This window comes from Engystomops pustulosus, chromosome 10 (genome assembly GCF_040894005.1).
Source record: "Engystomops pustulosus chromosome 10, aEngPut4.maternal, whole genome shotgun sequence".
Taxonomy (NCBI): Eukaryota; Metazoa; Chordata; class Amphibia; order Anura; family Leptodactylidae; genus Engystomops; species Engystomops pustulosus.
The window spans coordinates 70,604,212-70,615,106 of NC_092420.1; the positions used below are offsets into that span (position 1 = coordinate 70,604,212).

Here is a 10,895-nt window from a genome sequence, read left to right on the forward strand (position 1 = left end):
ATGGCTACTGCTGGGGTGGGCATTAATTATGGCTACTGGTGGAGGGGGGGACATTAATTATGGCTACTGCTGGGGGGAACATTAATTATGGCTACTGGTGGAGGGGGGGCATTGATTATGGCTACTGGAGGGGGGACATTAATTATAGCTACTGCTGGGGGGGACATTAATTATGGCTACTGCTGGGGGGGACATTAATTATGGCTACTGGTGGGGGGGGCATTAATTATGGCTACTGGTGGGGGGGACATTAATTATGGCTACTGCTGGAGGGGGGGACATTAATTATAGCTACTGGTGGGGGGGGACATTAATTATGGCTACTGGTGGGGGGGACATTAATTATGGCTACTGCTGGAGGGGGGGACATTAATTATGGCTACTGGTGGGGGGGACATTAATTATGGCTACTGGTGGAGGGGGGGGCATTGATTATAGCTACTGGTGGGGGGGGACATTAATTATGGCTACTGGTGGGGGGGACATTAATTATGGTTACTGCTGGAGGGGGGGACATTAATTATAGCTACTGGTGGGGGGGGACATTAATTATGGCTACTGGTGGGGGGGACATTAATTATGGTTACTGCTGGAGGGGGGGACATTAATTATGGCTACTGCTGGGGGGGACATTAATTATGGCTACTGCTGGGGGGGACATTAATTATAGCTACTGCTGGGGGGGACATTAATTATAGCTACTGCTGGGGGGACATTAATTATGGCCACTGGTGAGGGGGGACATTAATTATAGCTACTGCTGGGGGGGACATTAATTATGGCTACTGGTGAGGGGGGACATTAATTATGGCTACTGCTGGGGTGGGCATTAATTATGGCTACTGGTGGAGGGGGGGACATTAATTATGGCTACTGCTGGGGGGAACATTAATTATGGCTACTGGAGGGGGGACATTAATTATAGCTACTGCTGGGGGGGACTTTAATTATGGCTACTGGTGGGGGGGACATTGATTATGGCTACTGGTGAGGGGGGACTTTAATTATGGCTTCTGGTGAGGCGGGACATTGATTATGGCTTCTGGTGGTGGGGGGGACATTGATTACTGCTACTGGTGGATGGTGTTCAATGTTTTTATGCATACTGGGGGGGGGGGGCCCTGTTGGGAATTTTGCCCTGGGGCCCAGAGGACTCTAGTTACGCCACTGCTTACCGGTAACACCCGCGATCAGTGCTAGCACCGATCGCGTGTGCTTTCACAGCGATGGCTGCCGGCAAATAAAAAAAATTATTTTTGTACAGGAGTTTTTATGGAATGGAGTGTCCCTGACTGGGCTCAGTGCGGTAGGAGCTTGGGACCCCTCGGTACACAGGACGCGTTCATAGAGAAAACACGTCTCCCAGCTTGGGGCTTTCCTTGCACTGGGAGACGCCATGACATTTGAATCTGAATAATGATATTTTGTAAGTGCATTTTGTGTGGAAAACTTGATGCGGCCCAGCCTTACCCAGAATCTACCTCCAACGGCCCCCAGGTAAATTGAGTTTGAGACCCCTGATGTACACTGTGTAACAGTGCCATACACTGCAATACAGTAGTATTGCAGTATATGGTACAAAGGATAAGAACATCTAGGGTTAAAGTAAAAAAAAAAAAAAATTCCACTCACCCCCTTTCCCTAGAACCGATATAAAACGTAATAAATGTTAGGTTTCGCCGCATCTCAAAATGCCCAATCTATCAATATATAAAAACGGTTATTCCGGTCCCTTAATGGGTATGACACCAGAACCAGCCTGACACCTCCAGTTCCTTCAGAAACGTACGGTTCCAGGACTCTGCTGAATCCTCATCTCTTTCCCATTTATTTCCCCTCTTCTCCTTGTGACAGTTTTAGGGCACAGTAGGACATTTGTCCAGCTCCACACTGCAGGAAGATGGACTCGGCTTCTCTTCTTTTTGCAAAGCTGGAATTAAATTCTATTACAATTTGAATCTCAGCTCGAGCAGCGAGACAAGGATATTTCTGAAAACCACCTATGGGATCCCTGTCCTGGTGAAGATTAGCTTCCTCTAGGCTTCCTATACCTCCCCAACTTCTACTGTCAGACCTGCTACGTTACCTGACACTTTACTGGTGGTTGAATCAGAAGGTAACTCGTCTTAACATCCATATTTTAAGAGTTTTACCCCATTCACTTCATTGTACCAGAACTTTACAGTTTATTTGACCCGAAGTTTAAAAAAAAAAACCTGAAATGTGGTAACTTTGGGTATCCAATTTAAAAAAAAAAAAAAAAAAAAAAAACTATTTTAGAAAGGGTTCAAAGTGGCGCAAGAAGATTTGAAAATTTATACTGTTAATGTAAAGGTGGGGGCAGGGGTCTGTAATAGCAAATTGTATGGTGGTCGGATCGTTACAGCGTTGGGACTGCTGTTTAGTGGAAAAGAGACTCCTTGCATCATATTTTGATATGATGTAAGGAATCCGGTTTCCAGCCTGTGACACAGGACTCTGCACATGATCATGGACCAACCCCGACTAGTGTGACAAACTGAAAATGTAATAAAAGAGGGAGAAACCGGATTGGGGTCACTAGGACCTGCTCCACAGAATAAGGACATGTTAAGGGTTCAGGGATCTGAAACTAGGAGGCAGGTTTCCCTTTAATCATCTTATGATATACTTGCAAGAACTGCGCCTTTTTATATTCCCCAATTTTTTCTTGGATATAAGATCTTTTCTAGTAAAAGGACAAAATAATTTATGGACATTTATCCAGTTCCAAAATTCGCCTTACATATAGAAGCCATCACTTTACATTCAGAACTCGGCCACATTGCAGGTTTTTTTCATATATGGTTTATATTTTAAAGAACAATGAAAACTCAATTCAATAGTTTTTAAAATGTTTTTTTTCTATATACATCACATAAAATACTGAGTTGCAGTAACATTGGAGATGACACAATCTGGCAGTGCGGTAACAAGTGTTCAGATGTCTGACAAGCATGCCCGAAATAAATTAGGAGGTCCAGCGCCACCAGGTAACTTTCATTCTGTCCCAGACCGCAGTCATGGAGTCAAAAGCAGGGCGGACATCCAAGATTGTGAACTGATAGTTCTTATCCACTTCTCCTCCGTCGTAGTAATCAATAACATAGCGGACATCTTGTCCACAGCGATTTACAATCCAATCGTGACGGTCAAAGGGAAGTTCATAACTGTGGGAGTAAACAGGAAATCTCAGATGGGTTCTGTGACATGTGACCCAGATAAATAAGCAGAGGCCAAAATACTATACCCCATCCATGATCGGATCCTCGCTCTGGGGGATAACTCCTTCGCTTTACCACCAAACCGAACAAGACTCGGGCCACAAGGACATTCTCTGAAAGGTAAGAAAAGAATAAGGAGACATTTACATTTTTTCTTTATAGGTATTGACAGATTTGGGGGTTGCGGTGCTGACTTTGTTAAAGGGGTGATCTCATCTGTGGTGTTTATTGCATTTCCAGAGAAGATGGGGCCTCAGCTGCAACCAAGGCCTATTGCCCAAAAGTCTGATGTGACCAATTCACATCGTGTGCTAGTCGGAACGTTAGTTCAGTTCCAGTCTGGGCGTTCGGGCCAGACTATCCAACAAGAACACGATGCGAGTTTGATGTGAGTTAGTCGCATCAGACTCGCTTGTGGCCAATAGGCCAAAATTACAAATCAAACAAGGCCTCTGGGCCAAATCTATACCAAAACCTTATTTTATGTGGCCCATGAAGTCTTCAGCATGTGAAAACTGGATTTAGCATCAAGACAACCATGTCTGGATCTGCACTGGAGCTCATAAAGCTGTCCTTACACATTACAACTTGTTGGTTGGGTGCAAGTCTTTGTGGAAGAGGAGAATAAAAGGAAATGATGAGAGGAGACTGTTACATACGTAGAGTCTTACAAGTAAAACCTTCCCTTTAAAAGGAAACCTCTCCGCTTATGTGACACTGTGTAATCGAGTTTGACATCCTTGATGTAAGGAAACCCACAAAGTCTTACTTGGCATGGAGAGCTTCCCATTTCAGGATTTCTGTCCAGGCCTGTTCATTGTTCTGATTGTGAATCTTTATTATATTACTCATATCTTCAGGTTTGAGGTCATCTTCCTTCCATTTCCACCTTAAAAACACAAATAATGGTTATTTCTTTCTGAATTTGGAAGATTATCTGCATTTTTCACATAAATCTCCCCTGCACTACCTATATCTGAGTCTTAAAGATGAGCCTGTGTCTATTGCTTGATGCCAACATGATTAGAAGCGACAGCTGACTTTATAAGATGAGGAGGAGTAGAAAAGCCTAGATCTGTAATATACTGTATATACTTGAGTATAAGCCAACACGAGTATAAGCCGGGGAACCTAATTTTACCACAAAAAAACTGGGAGAACCTATTGACTCGAGTATAAGCCAAGAGTGGGAAATGCATTGGTCACAGCCACCAGTCAGTATAAAGCCTGCCAGCCCTCCAGTCATTGTGTGTACAGTGTTATTTTTTTTTTTTATAGACTTTTATATAACTCTGCTTATACTCAAGTATATACGGTACTTAAAATTCAACAAAATCGGGAATAGGAGTTGTTTTTTCTAGCAGAGTTTAATCAGTTTTCTGAAGAAGTAATGCTGCTGTGTAATCTGTTTCAGTGAATCATTGCTGTAAAAGTGAAGAGCGAGCCATTTCATATTTGAAATTAGGAGAGGATATCATCAGGACATTAAATATTTCCTTGGTAGCAAAAGGGTGAAAAGCAAAAGTATACGGATAGCATGGCCAAATGTACGTCAACTCTTGGCAACTGTTCACTACCAGGCTGTTTTAATGAACTGGGGTGTTTATTGAGGAGAGTGGAGCAGTGTATTGAGTTATGAAACTTTAAGGGGCTCTTATCTCTGTTTGTTTTGTCTTTTTTCGTCTGCTAGTATGGTCAACCTCCCTTTTTTTCCTAGTGTCAATTTTATTTTTTGTTTTCAGATCTCTTTTTGCAACATTTGTTACAAATGTCTCAAAAAATATTGCACAAACGTCTCAAGTCATTTCTTTCCATTTTCCTGTAGTATGGCTTTGTCTGGAGTTATTTGCGTCAAACATCTTGAATAAAAGATAAATGTGTCTTTGGCTGCATTCACACCGCCGTGAGAGGGACGTATATACGGCCTGTATACGCCCCCCATAGACTGCAATCGGCACACGTGCGGCACCGTGCCCGTGAAAAGATATGACATGTCCTGTCTTTTCTCGGCATACGGTGAAGTGCGCCATGTTCCTCTATAAATAGGAGCACTGGTGAGCAGCGCTCACCCCCTCCTTCTCCTCACCCCGGCGCCGCCGTGCCACGGTACAGCGGGCAACGGCAGTGTGCATGTAGCCTTACTGACAATAAACAACATTTCACAATGTCCACAAAAAAGGTGCCAAAATTGCAATGTACCAAAAATATGGCGCAAAATAGAGAGAGAAAAATAACAGGAAGAAAATAAAAGATAAATGACCACTAACACTTTGTGCAAGTCCTAGTAAGGGTATGACAAATAATTGCGGAAAAGACTGCGGTGCACATATGAGCATCACAGTCTCCTTTAACTGCTATTTGGATAGGGAGCCCTCAGTTTGCTGTGGTTAGACATTCCTGGTTGAATACAGCAACAATATGATAATAATAATGGGGACTGACAAGTAAATAGAAGTTGAGAATGATGTCAGCTATTGTGTTGCAATACGATGGCCTCAATGGTTCCTAATGAGGAGAAAGGTCTGCCAACTCATGCATTTCCGATTATATTGCTAGACCTCACAATTGCCACAATACTTTCACCCCATAAAGACACACATGGAGATTGCACATGGTTTGCAGTACTGATGCAGCTATAAGAATAATGAGCGACTTACCCCTTCCTGAGCATTGCATTCCAAAACATCTGCTCTGATGGATAAACCCAATTTTTATCTGTGTTTGCACGGGGTATTTTAGATTCTTCTCTGTTTAATGAAAGCGAGAAGGGTTGATCTGGTGCTGGAGTTTGGTTTGGAGGAGGCATCTGGGGAAGCAAACACATATTTACATGTAACTTGATTAGATGGATTTTCCTATGATAAATTATCATCCCCCTATCCTGTATGACATTTCAGGCCACCACTGTTGAAAAGAATTGGGGTTCTATTCCCCTAATTGAGGGATTAGCAGATCGAGCATGCATCCACCTGCTACTGTATGGGACTAGTCAAGCATAAAATAGATGTTATATAAGCTCAACACTATTTATTGGCAAAAATTTAAGGAAATCTACCACCAAAACACATCATGATAAACCAGAGACCCTTACTCATAGATCCAGGCACTGTGACTGTGGAATCTTCCTATATTTGTTATCCATGGCCTCCTTCCTTCTAAAACCAACATTTAACATTATGCACCAGAGCCAGAAGGGCTCTGGGGGGCATTTCCAGAGGGCCTCTGTGCTGAAGATTTACAGGCTGTTACAATGAGCATAGCATGCCTCATCCAACCCCCTTCTCCCCCCCCCCTCTGCCTGTCTAATCTAGGAGAAGCAGGAAGTGAAGGGGTGGAGTGGAGACCTGCTCTGCTCATTGTAACAGCCTGTTAAGCTACAACACTGAGGGGCACTGGAAACACCCACTTCATTAGAGTACATATAAAAGTTGTTTTAGAAAGAAGGTAGCCATGGATAACAAATATAGGAAGATTACAGTCAATGTGCCTGGATCTATGAGTAAGTGTCCCTGGTCTATCATGATAGATTTTGTTACATTCCCTTTAAATATGGAAGACATGGTCCCATCTTACCATATTGCTGGGGTCAATGTCATCTTTCGTGCTCGCTCTCATAGGGCACTGAACAAATTCATAGGCTCTTTCCTGATGAGCTGGACCAGAACAACTCTGGCTCTCTGCATTCTGGGGAACCTCCTTTTGCATAGGACAACCTGGTGCTTTAAATGAAACAAAATTTATACTACATTAATTCATAAAATATAACATCTGATTATAATATCATATACATAAATTATATTTTTATAAACATTCATCACAGTTAGACTCAGTTTACATCTCCAGTAGGTCTCCAGTTATGAACAGATAGGTCCTTCCATTATTTTTTACCTCTGTAGAGTAGCTGGAAAGAAATCACTCCTGGATTTGGATCACAATAACCAAAAACCCAATGGATATGTGAACTGGTCTATTATATATGATAAGAAGATCACAAATACCTTCTGGCTTTTTTTGATGCATTGGACATCCTGACGGGGGCGCTGCAGCAGAATGTGGATTTACTGATATTGTAGGTGGTGTTGGTGGAGTAGATTGGGCTGAGGTAGATGTGCCCATTTTTCCTATGGGAAAAACACACTTCGGTTATACAAAACATGATGTGGCTTGAGACAGGAGAGCTAGACCATAAATGCCTACATTGCTCCTAATAAACATTGTATAAACAATGATGATAACAATGGACTGTGCTGTTACACCTGGAGGGTCTACGGCCAAGAAGACAGTAAGAACAGCTGCACGTCACCGCTCCCTGAGGATTCTCCCAGATCTGGGGGAAGCAAAGAGTCAAATTACTTGTCCTGCAAGGATGAACCTATTGATTCTACAACCATCATCAGATTGGCTAAGACAGTATTGGAGGTGGTGTGGGGATGGGCAATGTGTGCATACAAGATGATCTTTAGTTAGAGGGCAGGGGAGGAAGTGCTCTATCTATACAGTTCCTTTGTCTCTGTCCTTTAGTTTACCTTCTATGTATATTTCCCTGTATTGTACACTCAATAAACCCCCTGTAAATATCCATTGTTAATTAAAAATTAAATGGCTCTCCAAAACAAAGCAGATTTTACACAGCACTAGGATATTTGTAGTTCATCAATCTATTCTTTAAAGAAGTTGTCTAAACCAATAAAACTTTTACTAAAAGCTGACTATACTATAAAGTAACAGGGCTGCTGCCATGTTAACTCTTCCCTCGCTCATGACCATCAGCCTTTATCTCCAGTAAGACCTGATGATGGTCCATACATAGGAACCTAGGAACTGGAGAGTTCTGATGGGAAAGTGAATCTCACTCTCCTCAAAGAGGTGACAATGTATCTATCAAAACCTGCTGGGAGGGTCACATGACCAGTAAAACACTGATGTGGGTATAAATAACAATGATTCAGATCAGGTCACTCAGCAGCACATCTCCCTGACAAGGCTACACTTGTGTGTGACCCAGGAGCCAGATTGTTCCTTTAACCGCCTATAGAACAATGTATAACCCTATAAACAAGGTCTACAGCTCAGTAACAATGGGGAAAACCCACAATCAAAATCAAGGAGTAGCAATTCCAGAAATATATTCCATTAAATATGTTTCCGTGTTTTATGGAATTTCCTATAAAACACTAGATTTGGAGACGGTCACAGGCTCCACAGGTTCTGGAGTATAATTGGGCCCTTTTGTTCGGGGGTCTATAATGTTAAACAGATCTTGTGACAAAGCTTTCTGAATGGACGGCACATGGCTGCACCGAAAACAATATCTTTTCAAGGATCAGTGCCCACGTTATTTTAATGTAGTAGGATATGTCATTGTCATTTCTTCGATGGAATGAAATTCGCAGAGAACTAGAAGCAATTCTCCAGGAAATAAAACAAATGGGGTTACCATTTGCCTTGACAAAAGTCAGACAAAATCTGCAATGGACATGGATTTTAACATGTTAATGACCAGTGAACAGTATGGGGTAATCAGTATCGAATCACATGGGGTCTGACATTTGACTGTCAGCTGTACCAGGCACACAGAGAGCGGAGCCCAAGGTAGAGTTCATGCTGAGGGGCAGCCATTACACCAAGGTGGGAAGATCACGCAGCAACCCAATACTGAGGACTTGTACTATGGAGCTCATCAGTATAAGGAAATCTACCATCACAATCCATCATGATAAACACTTGCTCATAGATCCAGGCACCAGGACTGTGGTGATCTTCTTATACTTGTTAACTACAAAACTAACTTGTATAGATATGCTAATTACCCAGAAGGGCTCCTGGGGCTGTTTCACTGTGCAGGAGCATTTAGCCATGAGGTTACAGCAGACTAAGGGGGTATGAAGGTTAGTGATGAGGGACAGAGAGACAACTTGTGAAGCTACAGCAGAGAGGGGCCCGGGTAACACCCCCTGGTCGCCTTCTGAATTATTCGCATCATTTTAAAAGTAGACTTTAGATAGAAAGAGAACATGAATAACAAATATAAGAAGACACCACAGTCACAGTGCCTGGATCTATAGGCAAGTTTCCTTTAAGCATATTGCACCGCTTTAAGGCTACATTCAGGCAGCACAGTCAGGACCTTTATGTTTCCCTCACAGGAGCGGACATCCTATCCTGTGTGCAGGGCATACCCTTTATGTAAGCTATGAGGTCAGGCAGGGGGCATGCGTGTCACAGAGGTCACGGTCACAGCCCGGCGCTCTGCCTCATACACTGCCGCCACACATCCGGATGAGCGCGCCCCCGCTGCACCGTGTGCCCTCCCGCGCCGCCGGCAGCTTCTCTTACCCGACACCGAAGATCAGTCTCCTCCAACCCTGCTGCACGAGGACAGGTCGCCGGCATATGACGTCATCAGCAGGTTTACCGCGCATGTGCTGCGCCGCCGGGCTGTGAGTGTTCCCTAGGCAACGCAGGCTCACGAAACTCCCAGAATGCCTTGCGGGCCTGCAGCACGCCGGGAAGTGTAGTTCATAACAGCTGAATGCAGGCTCCTGCGCTGCGGGGTCTCTGTTGACACCGGACAATGAATACACGTGCTGCATGGCGTCCGACTACACCAGGGCTACAGCCCAGTCTTATTTCAAGGGCTTATTCACAAAATCTGTGTCAAATGAGAGGAAACAATCTGAATTTGCCTTGGAATACAGGGCGTAGTCCTGGGCCCAAAAAGTAATGTCCTCACATCTCAGTGGGAGAGGGAGTAAGGACAGAGCAACCAGCAAGACGATGTTACACCCCAATTCCAGCCACCTGTAATACCCACTATAGTGGCCTGGCCACCAAATAATCCCCCAACTTTATAATGTCCCACCACCACTGCGGCCTATTAACTAATAATGCCCCCTCAAATATAATCCCACTTTATAGCCTCTCAATTACTGCCCCTTTCATTTACTCCTCCAACTAACAGTGTCCTCCCTTTTTGTAGAGGAGAGAGCCCCTTTGCTGTTTTCACAAATTAGGCCCGTTCCACACTTGCCAGTGTGATGAGATGAACTCGCAACGCATGCTGCCGTGATCGCACGGCCTGAACGCTGCAAACTGGAACTGAACTCAGCATGTCAGTTCACTCCTGGTGTGCAGCGTTTGGGCCGCGCGATTCTATGCGTTTCTATGGAAAAGCCTGCGATCGAGAACGAGACGCCAGTGTTTTGCATGCGATCGGTCCGCGGCCCGCCCCGGTGCGTGCGGTTGGTTTCGGCGTTTGCAAGTGCAGCCAAAACGTCCCATGTCACAGCGCCCTTTAACCCCTTCACGCTCCATGGCGGATATATCCACCACGGAGCGCAGTGACTTAGCGCTCAGTGGTGGATATATCCGCCACGGCGCTTATGCCGGCTCGGCTCTGGATCAGAGCCGAACCGGCATCGGGAAACACGGGGCTGTAACTAATAGCCGGCACCCCAGTGTAACACCCACGGTCGGAGTGGGCAACCCGTTAAATGCCGCGGTCAGCACAATCTAACATGCCTCTGGGGGTCTTTCCCCCACGATCGCCCCCCCTGAACCGTTTTCGGGGGACGCCGATCGCTGCTATGGAAGTGCTGGGGTCCGATCTGGTCCCCAGCACTGCCTGCAGGCACTGCCAGTAAGATGATTCAG

At 44.5% G+C, this 10,895-nt stretch overlaps 1 protein-coding gene across 3 annotated transcripts; it reads right to left on the minus strand.

The window, feature by feature from the left end:
• Positions 1-2,861: 2,861 nt before the first annotated feature.
• HCCS (holocytochrome c synthase) lies at positions 2,862-9,750 on the minus strand. Of its 3 annotated transcripts, XM_072127432.1 has the most exons (8): positions 9,579-9,750; positions 7,499-7,569; positions 7,241-7,363; positions 6,816-6,961; positions 5,900-6,048; positions 4,012-4,131; positions 3,269-3,355; positions 2,862-3,188 (listed from the first exon to the last, which is right to left on the minus strand). In XM_072127432.1, exons 3-8 carry the CDS (start codon positions 7,356-7,358, stop codon positions 2,990-2,992), a joined length of 819 nt encoding a protein of 272 aa, XP_071983533.1. In that variant the 5' UTR covers positions 7,359-7,363; positions 7,499-7,569; positions 9,579-9,750; the 3' UTR covers positions 2,862-2,989. The 3 variants fall into 3 exon arrangements, with proteins under 3 accessions (XP_071983533.1, XP_071983532.1, XP_071983534.1); XM_072127431.1 differs by lacking the exon at positions 7,499-7,569 and having other exon boundaries at positions 9,579-9,747; XM_072127433.1 differs by lacking the exons at positions 7,499-7,569; positions 9,579-9,750 and adding an exon at positions 9,422-9,572.
• Positions 9,751-10,895: the final 1,145 nt, after the last annotated feature.